General features: G+C 41.2%; 1 protein-coding gene across 1 annotated transcript in view; it reads left to right on the top strand.

Annotated features, from left to right (window-relative positions):
• The window catches only part of LOC124802757 (transforming growth factor-beta-induced protein ig-h3-like), a 126,810-nt gene that overhangs the window by 87,671 nt on the left and 17,067 nt on the right, over positions 1–22,072 (top strand). The window contains exons 4-11 of the mRNA XM_047263748.1: positions 1,214–1,363; positions 2,775–2,869; positions 3,477–3,649; positions 3,792–3,938; positions 8,396–8,612; positions 20,153–20,296; positions 20,612–20,827; positions 21,223–21,533. Of these exons, the coding sequence (XP_047119704.1) occupies positions 1,214–1,363; positions 2,775–2,869; positions 3,477–3,649; positions 3,792–3,938; positions 8,396–8,612; positions 20,153–20,296; positions 20,612–20,827; positions 21,223–21,533 (1,453 nt within the window). The remainder of the gene's footprint in view (positions 1–1,213; positions 1,364–2,774; positions 2,870–3,476; positions 3,650–3,791; positions 3,939–8,395; positions 8,613–20,152; positions 20,297–20,611; positions 20,828–21,222; positions 21,534–22,072) is intronic.

The raw sequence follows: 22,072 nt of genomic DNA, 5'->3' as shown, positions 1-22,072 counted from the left end.
CTTTGTGGATGTTTTACTGCACACAGCAGTTATGGCTGTCTCTAGAGATATTGAGAACTTCATCAAAAGTAAGAATTCAGTCTTCTGAAAGTGGGACTGAGCACACATTTCTGTACTGCTACGGGATACATTTTAATCTTATTTGCATCCCCATGAACACTGCTCAATGGGAAGTGTTGGACAATTTGCTCTCAGATGTCCACTTCTTAACCGGGATATACCCTGCATATTGAACACTGGCCAAAATAATAATTTCAAAATGGATGCTCAGCAATGTTAACAGGACACTAAACAAATGACTGACTATGTTTGAACATTGTTAACAGTGTCCAGAGAAATAGGTGTAGCCTGTATATCACATCTTCTAAAAATTCTTCTACTGAATAGAAAGTGATCTAATAAGATGCTCGAAGGTGTTACAAAAAAGTGAGACGACTGAAATAATTTGCATCTTATGTTACACCATTTGTAGTAATCAAATAATGGAAAATCCATGATGGAATGTAACAATATTAGAGAAGAAAGTTGCTACTCAACTTATAGTAGAGATGGCTGAGTCGCAATAGGCACAACAAAAAGAATCACACAATTATAGCTTTTGGCCATTAAGGCCTTTGTCAGCAGTAGACACACATACACATACACATATGCACTCGCACAAACCCAACATGCACACACGTCTGCAATCTCAGACAACAGTGTGGTTTCAGTTGTCCGAGACTGCAGACGTGGTTGTGTGTGCATGTGTGTATGTGTGTCTACTGCTGACAAAAGCCTTAATGGCCGAAAGCTATAATTGTGTGAATCTTTTTGTTGTGCCAGCCTCTCCACCATTTTTAGTAATTAGTCTTACTGATTTGCTATGGAACTTTTCTTTTGCCGTGGGTCATACTCATTGATATTAAAATTTTTATTTATGTCTTTTTAATTCCTTCTAACATATTTACAAGTTTCTAGTGTATCTGATACACTCAGTGGGACAGCTTTGTCTGGTGAAGCCGTAACATCCTTCATTGTGGAACTTAACCTCTGGTTTCATTCCCTTGTTTCATTCTGAATGTTGTGAAGCACTTGAAGCTTTCCATTCTTGCTACGGCTGAAATTTCTGCATAAGTGTGACCAATTATAATAAACATATTGATGATGTTTACATTGGAAAAACTTTTCAACCAGAATTTTCTAGATAGTAGTAAAACAATCGTCTCTTTTGCAGGCCTAATGTGTGTGTGGACAGGGAGGAGATTAATGAAAGTCAGCGACACAATGACACAGAGTCAACAGATGAAGATGATGACAGCATCCTCGGCAGCTTCCAGTTCTCCAGCTGCCGCCAAAGTGATACTAAATACACATGCACAACAAAGTAAGTCCAGTAAATAAGTGAATTGTGATATAAAATGTGTTAATGTTAATTCTTTCTCTTTACTGTTGAAATTGTGTGTGTCTGTGTCTGTGGAGCATTATAGTGATTGGCAAGAAAAGTTAATAATAGCAGTACACAAAACAAGAGAATACAAAAGAGTTATTTTGTGCACTAGGAGGTTTATTCGTGAATGTGGGAGGCTGTAAGTAATGTATTGCACAGGGTGTCTTTGCACCAAACATCTGGGGGTGATGGTCGCATCATGGGGAACAACTTGTGTTAGAGACAAAATGTTCATTTACGCATCCCAGCGAGCTAATCATCCTTTTGTACTGGTTATATCCTTGAAAGACAGCAGGGTGAAGGCACTCTGTGATGTGTGTATGCCTTGGATCTCCTACAATCCAGTTATCTGCTCTGAATGAGAGGGAATAGAAATATCAATCTTAAAAGTTACAGATTCTCTTCTAAAATATCTTTCTCTGTTTAGTGACACTCATTCTTACGATTTTCTTGTTGAAAATCACTGTATCAATTTACTGGGGGAGGTAGTATGCAGCACACATTGTTATAGACCCTGCTAGTTCAGTGAAATCTCTACGTCTCAGAGCTGGTGAATACTAATACTGAGTGTTGCCAGGAAGTGTCCATGAACATATTGTCTCTAACAAAAGTTGTTCTCCATCACATGGTTTATCATGCCTAAGCATTTGTTGCAAAGACTGTACATTCTATATTTCCCAGTCAAAACTTGATGTGAAAATAAGAATTATGTTGAAGACAGACATCATTAAAAAGTCGTACAAAAGCTTGTTGGTAAAAGTGACAAAGACACTTATTTGAAAGTTTGTTTGCATGACTGTAATCCACAGAAAGGATATAAATATTTTTTTAATAAATTTAAACAGCTTTATCTTGCTGCAGTCTATTTTATTTGCTCTGGATGTATTTCACCTTTTACAAATCTTAAAGGAGTTTAATCTGAAAGTTTACAGTTTTGTTTTTGTAAGCAGTATTTGTAGATTAGAAGACAGTTCACATCCTAATTTGCACATAAGTAAATTACTACTTTCGGCTGGACAAACAAATAACTGTAAGTAGTAACGTATTAGTATAAAAATTCTGACATGAACTGTTTTTCAGTCTACAAATATTGCATATAACATCAAAACTTCATCATTCTACAATCAGTCCACTAAAGATGCTTTAAAGGAAAAGCTGAAATGCACCTGGAGCAAACATCTGGGGGTAAAGGCATTTGTATTTATAAAACAAGCATACGTGTTATTATTGATGTACTTTGTGGCTATCTCGTTATTCTTCGTATTGGAGGAATGTGATTGCATTTTAGTACTCTCCCAGTTTTAGACAATACTAACAGCACATTATCAAAATAATTTATTCCTAACAGGATTCGCAGTCATGGGATTCGAAAGACCTTCATTGTGAGGTACCAGTGCTGTCATGGTTACAGGAGAATTCCAGGAAAACCAGGCTGTACAGAAGGTCTGTATTAATTTTATCATAAGGATTAGAATGCTGTATGGAATTTTCTTTCCTGTTTATATTGCTTCCTTCTAATTGCCATGGCAGTTAAAAGGCAAGGTGGCTTAGTGAAGAGACACAGAACACACATTCGGGAGGCTTAGGGAACATATCCCTATTTGGCCACCCAGAGATAATTTTTCCAAAGTTTTCTTAAATCCATGGACATAAAGGAAGGAATAGTTCCATTGTAAAGGATAAAGCCAATTTCTTTCCTCATCTCTGTCCAATCTGAGCTTGAACTCCCTTTCTAACGACCACTTTGATGACAGAACTTTAAACACTGATTTTATTCCTTTTGTCATAGTTGTACTATTATTGTGCCCATCATGTTTCTAAATTTTATTTCATTATTTCAGTTGTTTTCTTTTAGATCAAAGTGAAAAAAATGAATTTCAGATTTGAGCATTTTCTTTATCTTTATACATAGGTGGTTGTATGGATATAGATATATGGTTGTGGGGATATAGTCTTACACCGAATATAGTATTCTTGAACAGAAGTCTTGCAGTTTTGGAGAAACAATGTCCCCTGATCAAGCAAAGTAATAATGTTAATTGTCTTGCAGTGAACTTGAAGCCAATGGTGCAAACAATGGAAGAATTAGGAGCAAAGGTCTTCCCAGAGATGGCCCGTGCTACAGGTGTTGCTGAAAAGTTGTCGTCTGAGAATCTGACAGTATTTACTCCTACTGATGAAGCTGTACGTGATTTCTCAGAGAGTCTTCAGGCTGCCAACCAAGTAAGTAGTGTCTCTTGCTCTTGTACCAGATTTTCCAACTCTGTCTTGAGGGGAAACCAGTTACATTCTTTGTTCTCCTATATATTTGTTTTTATAAACACTTCATGAATGGATAACTGCAAACATTCTCTTTGTGACGTAGGTGGATTTTTACATCCCCCCGGGGCGCAGCCGACGAGATACAACAAACTGGGAAAATGAAGCGGCATCTGGTGTCAATATGAAGGAGGTGGTTCTAGGCCACATGGTACCAGGTTTCCAGGACATTGGAGATCTTGTTGATGAGCAGGTAAGCATAATAATGGAGAAGTGTATCTGAAGGAGTATCTCGGTTAGGATTATCAGTGTTAATGGGTAAAGCATTAGTGATTCATTTTATTTGATGTTATTACAGCTGACTTTTGTGGTTGTTACTGCCATACAGTGTGTAGCTGGATTGATGAACATCATATGATTGATTAGCAGAGGTGTTGTGGTAAAGTCTGAGGTACCAAGAAAAAATGACACCTGCAGTTACTGGCATGCACATGTAAAGTGCAAAGAAATGCAGCTACATATTTTTTTCTTTCACATGCCTACAGATGAGTTCTGAGTGCAACTGACAAGAAACGCTGGGTGTGTAAATGGAAGACCATATGAACCAAAGCAGTAACTCCAGATGAAGCAGAGTCTTCAAAGACCGTTTTGTCTGGTGTCAGAAGAAGGCAAATGCAAAAGAATAGGGTCTGTTAATCGTTGACAGTTCAAACATAAGGCGAATGATGCCCTTAGGGAAACGACAGGAAAGGACACCAGGTGCAGTCAGTATATATGCCTGGGGTCCTCATTCAGCTTGCGGAATAGGCTATTCTAGCAGCCATTGAAGGAACAGGGTGCAACCAACTGCAGATTGTGGCATATGATGCATGTTGTCTGGGCTCTGAGATCATTCTTGCATCATTCCAGCGATTGGAAGAGGAGATTGAGAAGACGAGCCTTGCGCATGGAGTTTCAGTAAAGCTGGCAATCTGCAGCATTGTCCCTGGAACTAATTGTGGGCCTTTGATTCTGAGTCAAGTGGAAGGACTGAACCCGAGACTTCAAAAGTTCTGTGACAAGCTAGGCTGTGACTACCTGGGCTTGTGCCATAGGGTTGAGGACTGTAGGTCCCTCTAAATGGGTCAGGTGTGCACTACAAATTAGAGGCTGCCATCAGGTAGCTGACTGTGTGTGGAGTGCATACATGGGTCTTTTTGGATTAGGTGACTCTCCATCCATTCCAGATAATAACTGTCGGAAACCCAGAAGTATCAGTGTAAAATCGAAAGAAATGCCTCCCACAGGTGAGAGTATTAAAATCCTAAAGGTTAACTGCCACAGCATTCGCAACAGAGTACCAGAGTGTAAAGTGCTCATGAAAAACAGTGAAGCTCACATAATACTAGGCACAGAAAGGTGGTTGAAACTTGAAATTGACAGCAGTGTATATCGAAAGACTAGACAAATGGAAAATGGAGGTGGTATGTTTTTCGCAGAGACAAGAAACTCAAATCCACTGAGGTAGAAATTGAAGCTGCATGTGAGATTGTTTGGGCAAGACTCAGTGTCAGCAGTGGGCGTAAAAAGATAATTGGATACTTTTATCACCCACTAGACTCATCTCGTGATGTAACCAAAAACTTTAGAGAAAACCTCAGTTCATTTGCACAAAAGTTCCCCAATCGTACTTTAATCATCGGTGAAGACTTTAAACATCCAACAATCAATTGGGAAAATTGCAGTTTTGTTAGTGGTAGACATGATGAGACATCCTGTGAAACTTTATCAAATGCCTTCTCTGGAGACTACCTAGTACAGGTAGTTAAGGAACCCCATTCATGATGGAAATATTTTGGATCTAACGGCAAAAAAAGTAGACCTAATCTCTTTGAGGATATTCATATCGAAACTTGGATCAGTGACCATGTTGTGGTTGTGACAACAATGTTTAGCAAAGTACAAAGGACAACTAAAACAAGCAGAAAGATATATATGTTTGGTAAACTAGATAAGAAATCAGTAGTATTATATCTCAGCGAGGAACTCTAAACTTTCAGCATAGGGAAGGGGCATGTATAGGAACTCTGCATCAAGTTTAAAAGAATAGTTGGCCATGCACTGGATAGATATGTACCCAGTAGAACAGTTTATAATGGGAGGGAACCTCCACCGTATACAGTCACTGTAAAGAAACTTATAAAGAAACCGAGATTACTGCATAATAGGTGTAAAACATAGCATGGGGCTATAGAGAGAGATGGTGAATGAGATGCACTTAGCTGTCAAGAGAGTAATGCATGATGCCATCAGTGACTACTGTAGCAGAATATTGTCAACTGATCTTTCATAGAACCCATATGTAAAGGCTGCTAGTAGCATCAAAGTTAGTGTCCAGTCCCTAATGAACAAGATGAATGAGACAGGAGCTGAAATTGAGGGTAGCAAAGCAAAAGCAGAAATGCTTAACTCTTCATTTTCAAATGTTCCTATACAAAGGAAGACCCAGGAAAATTGCCCCAGTTTAGTCCTCGTACCGCAAAAAAGATGAATGAAATAAGTATAAGTGTTAGTGGTGTTGAGAAAAAGCTGAAATCTTAAAAATTGATCAAAGCTCCAGGGCCTGATGGAATCCCTGTCAGATTCTATACTGAATTTGCCACTGAATTAGATCCTCTTCTAACTATAATCTATTATAGATATCTTGAACAAAGAACTGTGCCCAGTTCTTGTCTACAAAACGGGTAGTAGAAGTGAGCCACAAAACTACCATCCAATATCCTTGACATCAATTTGTTGTAGAACCTTAGAATATATTCTGAGCTCAAAGATAATGAGGTATCTTGAACTGAATGACCACCTCAATGCCAACCAGCATGGATTTCAAAAACATTGATCATGTGAAACTCAATTTGCACTTTCCTCACATGGCACACTAAAAGCTTTGGATCAAGGCCAATGCTGTATTTCTTTATTTCTAAAAGCCATTTGATTCAGTATCACACCTACACTTATTGTCAAAATTACAGTCTTATGGCGTATCAAGTGAAATTTGTGACTGGATTGAGGACTTTTTGGTGGGGAGGACACAGCATATTGTCTTGGATGGAGAGTCATTGTCAGATGTAGAAGTAACTTTGGGTGTGCCCCAGGGAAGAATATTGGGACCCTTGCTGTTCATGTTTTATGTTAATGACTTTACAGACAATATTAATAGTAAAATCAGACTTTTTACAGATGATGCAGTTATATATAATGATATACTATCTGAAAGAAGTTGCATAAATATTCAGTCAGATCTTGATAAGATTTAAAAGTGGTGCAGAGATTGGCAACTTGCTTTAAATGTCCATGAATGTAAAATTTTGCACTTCCCAAATGAAGAAACATAGTATCCTATGACTGTAATTTCAGTGAGTCACTATTGGAAGCTGCCAACTCATTCAAATATCTGGGTGTAACACTTCGTAGAGATATGAAATGGACTGATCACATAGATTCAGTCAGGGGTAAAGCAGATGGTAGACTTTGGTTTATTGGTAGAATACTGAGGAAGTGCAGTCTATCTACAAAGCAGATTGCTTACAAATCACTTGTGCGACCGGTTCTATAATATTGCTCAAGCATGTGGAGACCCATACCACATAGGACTATCACGGGATATTGAATGTATACAGAGAAGGGCAGCACAAATGGTCACAGGTTTGTTTAATCCATGGGAGAGTGTCACAGAGATACTGAAGGAACTGAACTGGGAGACTCTTAAAGATAGACGTAAACTATCCCAAGAAAGTCTGTTAACAAAGTTTCAAGAACCTGCTTTAAACAATTAGTCTAGAAATAATCTACAATGCCCTGTCTGTCATTCACATAGGGATCATGAAGATAAGATTAGAATAAATACTGCACACACAGAGCCATTGAAACAGAAAAAAAGCTTGTAGTATATAGTATACTTGGCTCTTCTGTTAAGTCTATATACTATAATTAGTTATTGATCTGCTCTTATAATAATAGTCTTGGTCTTATAGTATGAACTATAATATGCAAGAAATGAAAAATTGATACTGCTGATAGAAATGTGGAAAAATACCCTATACTCTCTTACCTTTTTGGAACCATTAGTTCTGTCCTTGAGATAAAGAGAGAGGGATGGGCCAAGGAAGGTTAGAAAAGAAGAGCATGTCACTCAGACCTCAGGATGAGAGGGATCTACCTCTCTTAGATTAGATTAGATTAGATTAGATTAATACTAGTTCCATGGATCATGAATACGATATTTCGTAATGATGTGGAACGAGTCGAATTTTCCAATACATGACATAATTGGGTTAATTTAACAACATACTTAAGTTAATATAACAACTTTATTTTTTTTGTGTTTTTTTTTTATTTTTATTTTTTAAGGATGAAGTTAATCATTTGCATACTGGGGTCCGAATGACTTTCTCTTCCATTTTAACCATCCCCAACCTATCCCTCTCACATCCCCAAGGAGAGACTAATAGTTTAGAATGGTAGAATAGTGTTCTGTATTTTTGTATGTACCTCTTGACAGCATCAATATTTTGCCTCCTGAAAATAACTGACCAGCAGTTCTCTGTTATATTTTTTTTTCCTTGAGTGAATTTTCCTTTTGATAAAAATATTGTTTTAAAGACAAGAAAATGACAAATGATACGAAATGTATCACTTAAATATTACAATACAAATTTTAAAAATATATCACAGGTGCTCTACAGCGACAACAATAATTCAACACTGCGATTCAACATGTACGCTGCACCTGGTGAACGACTTCTGACTATCAACTGCGCTCGAGTCACATCCATCAACAATTATGCTGAGAATGGCATTGTGCATATCATTGACCGTGTCATCCGACCTGTCACTCGTACTATTGGACAACTCATTACAGAAGATGCCCAGTTTACTCGACTCAGAGAATGTGAGTATCCATATCACTTAAAGGGATTTCTTTCAGATACTAAAGGTAATCATCTGTGTTATTTTGTACAGAGTATATGCAAAAACTATAATCCCATGAAAGAAGCTTGTTAAATTTCCGTTACATGAGAAATCTCACAAATCTAAAGGCTGTCAATTGAACTAAATGCCTAGGAATTACAATTACAAACAACTCAAATTGGAATTATTTCATAGATAATGTTGTGTGTGTGTGTGTGTGTGTGTGTGTGTGTGGGGGGGGGGGGGGGGGGGGGCGGAGAAGGCAAACCAAAGAATGTGATTTATTGGCAGATTACTTAGAAAATGCAACAGGTCTACTAAAGGGACCGCCTGCACTGTGCTTATCTGTCATCTGCTAGAGTATTGTTTTGTAATAGGGGATCCTTACCGGATTTCCTTGGTAGGGAGGACACAACATGTTATCTTGGATGTCAAGTTGATGGCAGACAAAGTAACTTCTGGTGTGGCCCAGGAAGTCTGCTCGACTCTTGCTGGCTATGTTGCATATTAATGACCTTACTGTTAATATTAACAGTAACCTCAAAATTTTCACAAATGATGTGGTTATCTGCAAATTAAGTGCTGTCTGAAAAAAAGCCATACAAATATTCAGTCGAATTTTGATATGATTTTTAAGTGGTGCCGCGAATGCCATCTTGCTTAAGTTGTTCTGAAATTTAAAATTGTGCACTTCTCAAAATGAAAAATCTGCATCCTTTGACTACAGTATCAATGAGTCACAACTGAAATCGGAGAAATGCATTTAGCCTACTAGTGCAACCAATCCTAGAATTTAGTTCGTGTGGGGCATATACCAAATAAAACTAACAAGGAATATTAAATGAATAGTCATAGGTTTGTTTGAGCCATAGGAGAATGTCATGGAGATGCCGAGGACAGTTGAAGGTAGATGGATACTATCCTGTGAAAGCTTGCTTACAAAGTTTCAATAACTAGCTTTAAGTGATGAGTGTATACATATACTGGAAGCCTCTATGTAACCATCTTCGATTGTTATATTGTAATTAGACATTTGTCCAAGTTTATATTATTATTATTATTATTATTGTGTTAACACTAACAACACTAATTGCATGTAAATATGCTTAAAGGTGGAATAAAACATTTGTAATATCATTCCCACAGGAATCACTAAGGCAAGATTAGACTAATTAAAACATGCACATAGGTTTTTAAGCAACCATTTCCCATGCACACTACATTAATGGAACAGAAAGAAATCCTAATAACTGGTTCAGTGTGAAGTACCCTTACCATGCACTTGACAGTGATTTGCAGAGTGTGGATGTAGATGTAGCTGTGATTTATTTATCTTACCATAAGATAAATAAAATAAATTGCAGCTACTGTGAAATACAATGATGTCCCTAAAATTTACAAATGTTGTAAAGATCAGCATACAGAAATGATTAACTATATTGTATTAATTCTTTATGGTTGTACTATTGAAAGTCCTTCACGTGAAGTGCTGTAGTTGACAGACTGCTTGTGTTCACTCAAAGTGACATCACTAACAGAAACATTTGTGCAACCACTGTTCTTTCCAAGGAGGAGGCTGATCTACAAAGAACTCAGAATAGATATAACATCAAGAAATTAATGTTATACTATATATAAAAAATGAATATTTGTTTGTTTGTCTTCCACGCATTCCCATACAAATCATCTGATTAAGTTGAAACATTGGCGAGTTGTTGCCCTCTTGCCTGCAAAGGTTTCTGTTGGGGTAAGAACTACCTACCCCATCTGTAGGGGTGGTAGTGAAAAGGAGTGATACAGAAGCTCAACTCTGAGCAGCTGGAGAAATTTAAATCAGATTCTGTATATACGTGCCTCATTATTTGTCTAAAGATAATGTACGGTTAATTTACCGCAACCACTCCTTGTGGTGGGAGTGAGGCTGAGAAGATATGACATGTAAAAATATTTAAATATTTGATATTGACAGTCATGATGACATACAACTCCCAGAGTTGGTGTGGGAGGGGGAAGAGGGGTGGGTGGTTTGGAATGTGAAGTCAGAGACATACCAGCATATTTCTATAAAGCATGAAGGAATTTCTACCAAAACTGTCATCCATTTCACTTGCCATCTGGAAAAATTTACTGTTATAGTAAGACACCCTTGGCATTCCTATGGCTGTGGGTTTGGGGTGAAAAGATGCAACATACAAGCATAAGTCAGGAATGTCTGGAACAACCCCAATCACATTTAGTATATACATAACTCATTATTTGCACAGATATATTGTGGGAGTAAGATACCCCTACTACTGGTGACTGTACCTTTTTGTAAAAGGTGACCCACACCCAGTACTAGTTTATTATGAGTGATAAGCATACAAGGTGCTATTGGGAAACAGTGCAGGCTATTTTAGTCTGCATTCCAAGCAGAGTCCAGTCCAAGTCATATCAAAGTTCTGTGTACAGGGTGCCTGTATAAACTAGAGACAACTAAATATCTCCAAAACAATACATTATATGAAAAAAATGGTCTAGGTGAAAAGTTAAAATAGTAAAGGGGACTTCTACATCTACACTCCTGGAAATGGAAAAAAGAACACATTGACACCGGTGTGTCAGACCCACCATACTTGCTCCGGACACTGCGAGAGGGCTGTACAAGCAATGATCACACGCACGGCACAGCGGACACACCAGGAACCGCGGTGTTGGCCGTCGAATGGCGCTAGCTGCGCAGCATTTGTGCACCGCCGCCGTCAGTGTCAGCCAGTTTGCCGTGGCATACGGAGCTCCATCGCAGTCTTTAACACTGGTAGCATGCCGCGACAGCGTGGACGTGAACCGTATGTGCAGTTGACGGGCTTTGAGCGAGGGCGTATAGTGGGCATGCGGGAGGCCGGGTGGACGTACCGCCGAATTGCTCAACACGTGGGGCGTGAGGTCTCCACAGTACATCGATGTTGTCGCCAGTGGTCGGCGGAAGGTGCACGTGCCCGTCGACCTGGGACCAGACCGCAGCGACGCACGGATGCACGCCAAGACCGTAGGATCGTACGCAGTGCCGTAGGGGACCGCACCGCCACTTCCCAGCAAATTAGGGACACTGTTGCTCCTGGGGTATCGGCGAGGACTATTCGCAACCGTCTCCATGAAGCTGGGCTACGGTCCCGCACACCGTTAGGCCGTCTTCCGCTCACGCCCCAACATCGTGCAGCCCGCCTCCAGTGGTGTCGCGACAGGCGTGAATGGAGGGACGAATGGAGACGTGTCGTCTTCAGCGATGAGAGTCGCTTCTGCCTTGGTGCCAATGATGGTCATATGCGTGTTTGGCGCCGTGCAGGTGAGCGCCACAATCAGGACTGCATACGACCGAGGCACACAGGGCCAACACCCGGCATCATGGTGTGGGGAGCGATCTCCTACACTGGCCGTACACCACTGGTGATCGTCGAGGGGACACTGAATAGTGCACGGTACATCCAAACCGTCATCGAACCCATCGTTCTACCATTCCTAGACCGGCAAGGGAAATTGCTGTTCCAACAGGACAATGCACGTCTGCATGTATCCCGTGTCACCCAATGCGCTCTAGAAGGTGTAAGTCAACTACCCTGGCCAGCAAGATCTCCGGATCTGTCCCCCATTGAGCATGTTTGGGACTGGATGAAGCGTCGTCTCACACGGTCTGCACGTCCAGCACGAACGCTGGTCCAACTGAGGCGCCAGGTGGAAATGGCATGGCAAGCCGTTCCACAGGACTACATCCAGCATCTCTACGATCGTCTCCATGGGAGAATAGCAGCCTGCATTGCTGCGAAAGGTGGATATACACTGTACTAGTGCCGACATTGTGCATGCTCTGTTGTCTGTGTCTATGTGCCTGTGGTTCTGTCAGTGTGATCATGTGACGTATCTGACCCCAGGAATGTGTCAATAAAGTTTCCCCTTCCTGGGACAATGAATTCACGGTGTTCTTATTTCAATTTCCAGGAGTGTATATCTACATCTATATCTACATCTACATCCATACTCCACAAGCCACCTGACAGTGTGTGGCGGAAGGTACCCTGAGTACCTCTATCGGTTCTCCCTTCTATTCCAGTCTCGTATTGTTTGTGGAAAGGAGGATTGTCGGTATGCTTCTGTGTGGGCTCTAATCTCTCTGATTTTATCCTCATGGTCTCTTCGCGAGATATACGTAGGAGGGAGCAATATACTGCTTGACTCTTCAGTGAAGGTATGTTCTCGAAACTTTAACAAAAGCCCATACCGAGCTACTGAGTGTCTTTCCTGCAGAGTCTTCCACTGGAGTTTATCTATCATCTCAGTAATGCTTTCGCGATTACTAAATGATCCTGTAACGAAGCGCGGTGCTCTCCATTGGATCTTCTCTATCTCTTCTGTCAACCCTATCTGGTACGGATCCCACACTGCTGAGCAGTATTCAAGCAGTGGGCGAACAAGCGTACTGTAACCTACTTCCTTTGTTTTTGGATTGCGTTTTCTTAGGATTCTTCCAATGAATCTCAGTCTGGCATCTGCTTTACCGACGATCAACTTTATATGATCATTCCATTTTAAATCACTCCTAATGCGTACTCCCAGATAATTTATGGAATTAACTGCTTCCAGTTGCTGGCCTGCTATTTTGTAGCGAAATGATAAGGGAACTACCTTTCTATGTATTCGCAGCACATTACACTTGTGTACATTGAGATTCAATTGCCATTCCCTGCACAATGTGTCTATTCGCTGCAGATCCTCCTGCATTTCAGTACAATTTTCCATTGTTACAACCTCTCGATACACCACAGCATCATCTGCAAAAAGCGTCAGTGAACTTCCGATGTCATCCACAAGGTCATTTATGTATATTGTGAATAGCAATGGTCCTATGACACTCCCCTGCGGTGCACCTGAAATCACTCTTACTTCAGAAGACTTCTCTCCATTGAGAATGACATGCTGCATTCTGTTATCTAGGAACTCTTCAATCCAATCACACAATTGGTCTGATAGTCCACGTGCTCTTACTTTGTTCATTAAACGACTGTGGGGAACTGTATCGAATGCCTTGCGGAAGTCCAGAAACACGGCATCTACCTGTGAACCCATGTCTATGGCTCTATGAGTCTCTTGGACGAATAGCGCAAGCTGGGTTTCAGACGACCGGCTTTTTCAAAACCCATGCTGATTCCTACACAGTAGATTTCTAGTCTCCAGAAAAGTCATTATACTCGAACATAATACGTGTTCCAAAATTCTACAACTGATCAACGTTAGAGACGTAGGTCTATAGTTCTGCACATCTGTTCGACGTCCCTTCTTGAAAACAGGGATGACCTGTGCCCTTTTCCAATCTTTTGGAATGCTACGCTCCTCTAGAGACCTACGGTACACCGCTGCAAGAAGGGGGGCAAGTTCCTTTGCGTACTCTGTGTAAAATTGAACTGGTATCCCATCAGGTCCAGCGGCCTTTCCTCTTTCGAGCGATTTTAATTGTTTCTCTATCCCTCTGTTGTCTATTTCGATATCTACCATTTTGTCATCTGTGCGACAATCTAGAGAAGGAACTAAAGTGCAGTCTTCCTCTGTGAAACAGCTTTGGAAAAAGACATTTAGTATTTCGGCCTTTAGTCTGTCATCCTCTGTTTCAGTACCATTTTGGTCACAGAGTGTCTGGACATTTTGTTTTGATCCACCTACCGCTTTGACATAAGACCAAAATTTCTTAGGATTTTCTGCCAAGTCAGTACATTGAACTTTACTTTCGAAATCATTGATCGCCTCTCGCATAGCCCTCCTCTCACTACAATTCGCTTCGCGTGATTTTTGTTTGTCTGCAAGGCTTTGGCTTTGTTTATGTTTGCTGTGAAGTTCCCTTTGCTTCCGCTGCAATTTTCTAACTCGGTTGTTGTACCACGCTGGCTCCTTTCCATCTCTTATGGTCTTGCTTGGCGCATACTCATCTAACACACATTGTACGATGGTTTTGAACTTTGTCCACTGATCCTCAACACTATCTGTACTTGAGACAAAACTTTTGTCTTGAGCCGTCTGGTACTCTGATGTCTGCTTTTTGTCACTTTTGCTAAACAGAAAAATCTTCCTATCTTTTTTAATATTTCTATTTATTGCTGAAATCATCGATGCAGTAACTGCTTTATGATCCCTGATTCCCTGTTCTGCGTTAACTGTTTCAAATAGTTCGGGTCTGTTTGTCACCAGAAGGTCTAATATGTTCTCGCCACGAGTCGGTTCTCTGTTTAACTGCTCAAGGTAGTTTTCAGATAAAGCACTTAAAAAAATTTCACTGGGTTCTTTGTCCCTGCCATCCGTTATGAACGTTTGAGTCTCCCAGTCTATATCCGGCAAATTAAAATCTCCACCCAGAACTATAGCATGGTGGGGAAATCTACTCGAAATATTATCCAAATTATCCTTCAGGTTCTCAACCACAACAGCTGCTGAGCCAGGGTGCCTATAGAGACATCCAATTACCATGTCTGGGCCTGCTTTAACCGTGACTTTCACCCAAATTATTTCACATTTCGGATCTCCGGCAATTTCCTTCGATACTATTGCACTTCTTATCGCTATAAATACGTCTCCCCCTTCACTGTCCAGCCTGTCTCTGCAGTATACATTCCAATCTGAGTTTAGAATTTCATTACTGTTTACGTCTGGTTTCAGCCAACTTTCTGTCGCTAGTACTATATGGGCATTGTGACCGTTTATTGAGAGCAGTTCTGGGTCCTTTCTATAGACGCTCCTGCAGTTTACTATTAGCACATTAATATTGTTATTCCCTGTTGCATTTTGCCTACTCCTACCTTGCCGCGTCTCAGGAGGCGTCTTGTCGGGCCTAGGGAGGGAATTGTCTAACCTAAAAAACCCACATGTGCACTCCACACGTACTCCACTACCCTTGTAGCCGCTTCCGGCGTGTAGTGCACGCCTGACCTATTCAGGGGGACCCTACATTTCTCCACCCGATAGCGGAGGTCGAGAAATTTGCACCCCGGATCTCCGCAGAATCGTCTGAGCCTCTGGTTTAGGCCTTCCACTCGGCTCCAAACCAGAGGACCGCGATCGATTCTGGGAACGATACTACAAATAGTTAGCTCTGATTCCACCCCGCGAGCGAGGCTTTCTGCCTTCACCAATTCCGCCAACCGCCTGTACGAACTGAGGGCGACCTCTGAACCCAGACGGCAGGAGTCATTGGTGCTGACATGAGCAACAAATTGCAGTCGGGTGCACCCAGTGCTCTCTATCGCCGCCGGCAGGGCCTCCTCCACATCTCGGATGAGACCCCCCGGCAAGCAGACAGAGTGAACACTGGCCTTCTTCCCAGACCTTTCCGCTATTTCCCTAAGGGGCTCCATCACCCGCCTAATGTTGGAGCTCCCTATAACTAATAAACTCCTCCCCCCGTGTGTCTGCTCGGACCTTGCCGAAGGAGCGGCCACATGTCCACTCACAGGCAGAGCGGGCGACGCCACACGGCCAGCCTCCACATTGACCCTCCGCCTCGTGCGCCGTAAACGCTGCTGAACCCGCCACTCCCCTTGGGGAGAGGTTGGCCCAACAACGCCTGGTACCCGCGAAGATGTCTCGACAGCAGGAACAGTGGGTGAAGCAGGTAACACCTGGCGTGTACCATGCTACAACTGACCACCTCCTAACTATCTGTCCTGTGTAGGTGGGATCTACCTTGTATTTTCAAACGGATCACCCCATTCTTATTGCATATTTGAATTCTACTCCAAAGAATACATACAGTTTACTGAAACAGCCGTTTTCCATTCATGGTAGAAGACACTGTAATCAACAAATATCAAGTGTGCCATTTTTTGCATATAAGAACTGATGCATTTGATTCTATATTTCATTTATGGTGTAAATGTAAACCTTTGTGTTCACGCGGTTGATATTTATGTTTGACATTTAGTTTAGTGTTGCTGTTTGGTTGTGCAGTACAATATGGGTAGCTGTTTTGATGTCTGGTTAGAAACTGTGTAGCATTATTCAGGAATGACATGGATGTAACAGTTTGTTCCCATCGGTGTGCTTGATATCAGTGAGTCCCCTTACCTCTCATCATCGGGATGCTTGATTTCGGTCAGTTCCTATGCCTCTCACTGCTGGGGTGCTTCATTTTGGTGAGTACCCATGGCAGGTGCACCTGTTACTATCACTTCATGGACATTTTACCTTATTGCAGTGGTTATGGGTTGTATTGTGCCAGTAGTCGTGTAGCAGTGAGCGCAGGAGTTTGGCTGTTGGATGGAAATGTACCGAAATCGATCACCTTGATTGTGGGATTTAACAATGTCCACCAAAATGAAGCATTCCATCGATTGGGGCTCATCATAATGAATCCCATAGGGAACAGCAGTCTAAGTTGCTATACAAGTAGCTTATTTGCCAGAAATGTCACATTTGCAACACTCAACTAATTTTTCAAACATTGATATAAACCACCAGAACACAAAGATTTAAATTTACAACATAAACAAAATGTAGAGTCAAATCAAATGTGTCAGTTCTTAGTTGCAAAACAGCCACACTTGATATTTGTTGTTTACAGTGCTGTCTACCATGAATGGAAAACAATGATTTGAGTAATGTATTTTTTGGCATATAATTCCAATATGCAATAAAATAAGGGTTTGCCATTTGAAAATATGAAGTTGACTCTGTCCAAGCATGAGGAGTGGTTAGGAGGTGGCCAGTTGTAGCACAGACAGATGTCCCCTTTACTGGTATTAACTTGTCTTGTAGAACATTTTTTTATACAGTACATTGTTTTCAACATATTTAACTGTCTCATATTAAAACAAACAGCCTGTATTACAAATGGAGTCCACCACAATAGCACCATAGCCAATACGATAGCACTAAGGGTGTGCAGTCCACTACTTGCAGCATACACACAGCAAAGAGTGTCAGAGCTGCCGTGCGCCACTTTATTTGCTAAAGTCTGGCACGATCCCATCGGAGGGCATGCATGAGCATCAGAGTACAGGTGCCACAGTGGTTGATAGTAAAGTAACTTCAGTTTCTCAGTTTCCGTGGAACATCAGGTGGTGTCACCCCACTCTCCGAGCATTGACCGCAGGGAGAGAACAATGTAGATAGTGTACGGTCCAGAGGAGCTGCCACCGGGAAAGATAGTGGGTCGATGTTCGTGGGTGTCTCTGCAAAAAGCCAGGGCAGGATGACACTCAGTAGGAGCTTCATGAGTCATTCCAGAACTAGAGGGTCCAGCAGGGATGGGGAAACTGGCAGCCACTTATTACGAGGATGGTGGAAGCAAAGTTTATGTTGCTGGTGCCACAGAAATCTGTGGGCAGAGGGAAGGCCATGGGATATGTCATGGGCTCACAGTGGCTGGTGGTTGTCCCACAGATAAAACTCAGGGGCATCTGAGCTTGGGGGGCCCACACAGGGATGCCCAGCTGGAAGGGAGAAGCATCAGTGATTACATGCATCAGCAGCAGACACAAAATATTCAAGGGACAGCCATGAAGCTGATATAGAGAGTCTTATAAGTTGCCAGAAAACCACATTGGGTGTTAGGCATGCCTTGTCAGACATCGTTTTATTGCATGTGGTGGTCATGACATGATATCTCATGCGTCTAAGTCCATTGGCCGAGTGGCTGAAAATCAATTACATCCCTATTTGTTGGCTGTAAGAACACTTGTGCAAGTTGCATTTTAGTCCTTTGCTGTTTTACAAACTGTAAATCCAGAACTGTGAAGAGAGTCTGTCGCAAAACTACTGTCCACTGTGGGTTTAGTTATAACTGGGAAATTTACTGGACAAGTGACTTTGATGTAGGTGAGTAAAACCAGAAGTTTTCCTAATGAGGGCCTCTGATAGTGTCCATAGGTCCACAGGTTTGTCTCAATTCCCTGACACCACTACAATATCTATATTGTGCACGGTTACTGTTCTTTTAAGTCTGAGAACTTCTACGTTCTCTTGTCCAGAACTCCTCCAGAATTCCTCATTGATGTATCCTGCTACTGGCTCTTTACCTACGAGGTGCTTTCAAGTTCTAAGGCCTCTGATTTTTTTTCTAATTAACTACTCACCCGAAATCGATGAAACTGGCATTACTTCTCGACGTAATCACCCTGCAGACGTACACATTTTTCACAACGCTGACGCCATGATTCCATGGCAGCGGCAAAGGCTTCTTTAGGAGTCTGTTTTGACCACTGGAAAATCACTGAGGCAATAGCAGCACGGCTGGTGAATGTGCGGCCACGGAGAGTGTCTTTCATTGTTGGAAAAAGCCAAAAGTCACTAGGAGCCAGGTCAGGTGAGTAGGGAGCATGAGGAATCACTTCAAAGTTGTTATCACGAAGAAACTGTTGCGTAACGTTAGCTCGTTGTGCGGGTGCGTTGTCTTGGTGAAACAGCACACACGCAGCCCTTCCCGGACATTTTTGTTGCAGTGCAGGAAGGAATTTGTTGTTCAAAACATTTTCGTAGGATGCACCTGTTACCATAGTGCCCTTTGGAATGCAATGGGTAAGGATTACGCCCTCGCTGTCACAGAACATGGACACCATCATTTTTTCAGCACTGGCGATTACCCGAAATTTTTTTGGTGGCGGTGAATCTGTGTGCTTACATTGAGCTGACTGGCGCTTTGTTTCTGGATTGAAAAATGGCATCCACATCTCATCCATTGTCACAACCGACGAAAAGAAAGTCCCATTCATGCTGTCATTGCACGTCAACATTGCTTGGCAACATGCCATACGGGCAGCCATGTGGTCGTCCGTCAGCATTCGTGGCGCCCACCTGGATGACACATTTCGCATTTTCAGGTCGTCATGCAGGATTGTGTGCACAGAACCCACAGAAATGCCAACTCTGGAGGCGATCTGTTCAACAGTCATTCGGCGATCTCCCAAAACAATTATCTCCACTTTCTCAATCATGTTGTCAGACCGGCTTGTGCGAGTCCGAGGTTGTTTCGGTTTGTTGCCACACGATGTTCTGCCTTCATTAAACTGTCGCTCCCACGAATGCACTTTCGACACATCCGTAACTCCATCACCACATGTCTCCTTCAACTGTCGATGAATTTCAATTAGTTTCACAACACGCAAATTCAGAAAATGAATGATTGTACGCTGTTCAAGTAAAGAAAACGTCGCCATTTTAAGTATTTAAAACAGTTCTCATTCTCGCCGCTGGTGGTAAAATTCCATCTGCTGTACGGTGCTGCCATCTCTGGGACGTATTGACAATGAACGCGGCCTCATTTTAAAACAATGCGCATGTTTCTATCTCTTTCCAGTCCAGAGAAAAAAAATCGGAGGCCTTAGAACTTGAATGCACCTCGTAGTTTCCACAGATATTGAAGAATAAAGAGTTTTATTATTTGTATTAATTGCATTTATTTTTGTTAAATTGCTTTACCATTGGGTAATGAAAATACTTCTGTGCAGACTTTTGGGTACACTGTTCATTACAATGTGTATTTATTTTCTCTTCTCTTCTCCACAGTCTTGGAGCGTACAGGTCAAATGCAGCTTTTGAATGAACCTGGTCATCTGACACTGTTTGCACCTATTGATGTAGCTTTTGACAATATGGATCCTGCCATTCGTGACAGGCTGCTTTCCTCAGCATCCAATACCTGCCTGAAGAGTAAGTAACTGTGTTCATCGTTATTTCAATTGGAACAGTTCTGTGGGTCTAAATACAAGAATTTAAAGCTATTATCCTGTTGCAGAACAGTGTATTACTTACAGAACCAGTAACATTACCTATACGTTTATACATTCCATTATACTAAGAGAACCTTCTCCTTTCCCTTATTGATACATTTTCTTTGATGTTTGTCAAGTACTGATTATATTAGGGGATCATTTTCTGGAAAAGCACTGTCTTCTTCTTGATATGAATATTGATTCAAATGAAAATGTCAGACTATTGACTGAGAAATCTAATGACTTTTTTTAGATGTCTTGGGTCACCATTTGCTGACACACACACTGTGTTCGTGTGCTGTAACACAGCGAGTAGCAACACACACTTCTGTTGGAACTCCTTTGATGCTAGAACGTTCTGAAGATGGAAAGCTGTTTGTGGGTTCTGGAACTCAAGTTGTAGCTCGTGATATAATGGGTACAAATGGAATTATACATGTTATTGAAGAAATTCTTCTTCCTGACTCAGGTATGACAAGAAATTGTAAATAAATCTTACATTATATATAGATGCTAGTATATGCTCCCTATTGAGTAACAGTATACTGATTCTAAGACACTGTAAATTCATAAATTTAGTTACTTTGTATAGTGACTATTACTTGTGACTAATACAAACAAAGTTTACAATTTATGTGTGTTGAACAACTGTAAATGAAGAGTTGTTCAAATAAATCTGATAAAATGGCAGTGGGGTTATAAAGGTAGAAAACACTTTGTGGATCCCTGTATAACTTTATTTCCCAGGGATATAAGGGATTTATTGTGAATTAAGTTTTTGAGTGAGAGTGAGTAGGATAGTGTGGAATGAAGTACTATTTCTGGTGAGTTCAGCAACTTTTATCATTTTGTGTCTGTGTTCAGGACTGCCAGTTACAACTGTTTTGGAACGACAGAACCTAACACAGTTTGCTGGCCTGCTGAAGGAAGCTAGTCTGGCTGGTGTAATCGATTCAGCAGACAATGTGACTGTATTTGCCCCAAGTGATGATGCCCTGCGGCGTCCTGAAGCAGTTGCTGCAATTGAATTAGCAAGGAAAAGTCCTGAGGATCTGCGTAACTTGCTCCTCTTCCATACAGCAAAGCCTGAGGTGCATTCATGTGATATCACAAACAATAAAGAAATTGCATCTGGTTTGGAAGGCCATAGCCTCAGGATAAACCTATATGCTACTGTGAGTACTCATATTAATATTGTGCTTTCTGCAAAATTAGCTTGCATATTTTTTGCCTTTATTTTATGAAAGCTGTATACTAGAATATGCATGAGCAGGATATTGCTGCAGTCAGTGGGTGTTCATTTATCAATAAATGGGTTAAGGTATTTACATCAGTTATCAAACTGCTGTCATGATATGGGGTTCCTTTGTTGTTCAATTTTTACCTTGACTTTGGGGGACGGTTCTTTATTGTATTTTTCTGTGTTTAGTCAGCCATTATACAAGAAGAATTAATTTACTATTTTCTAAATACTGACCAACTGAAATGAGCATATTGAATCTGGTGGGACAGTGGTTAAGAACTAGATGGATGGAAGATTTGGGACTTCATCTGATTATCCTACTGTAGGTTTTTCCTAGATCACTTCAAGAACATTCTTGAGTAATTATCGTCACAGCACCATCAGTGGTTTCATCATTTTTTATACTGTGTTCATCATAAAAACAAACCTGATGTAAACATTACAATATGTACTCTTCTATGTTTGGTAGAT

This window comes from Schistocerca piceifrons, chromosome 6, assembly GCF_021461385.2.
Source record: "Schistocerca piceifrons isolate TAMUIC-IGC-003096 chromosome 6, iqSchPice1.1, whole genome shotgun sequence".
Taxonomy (NCBI): domain Eukaryota; kingdom Metazoa; phylum Arthropoda; class Insecta; order Orthoptera; family Acrididae; genus Schistocerca; species Schistocerca piceifrons.
Note: the sequence above shows the minus strand (reverse complement) of the source record. Positions and strands in the feature narration are given on the sequence as shown.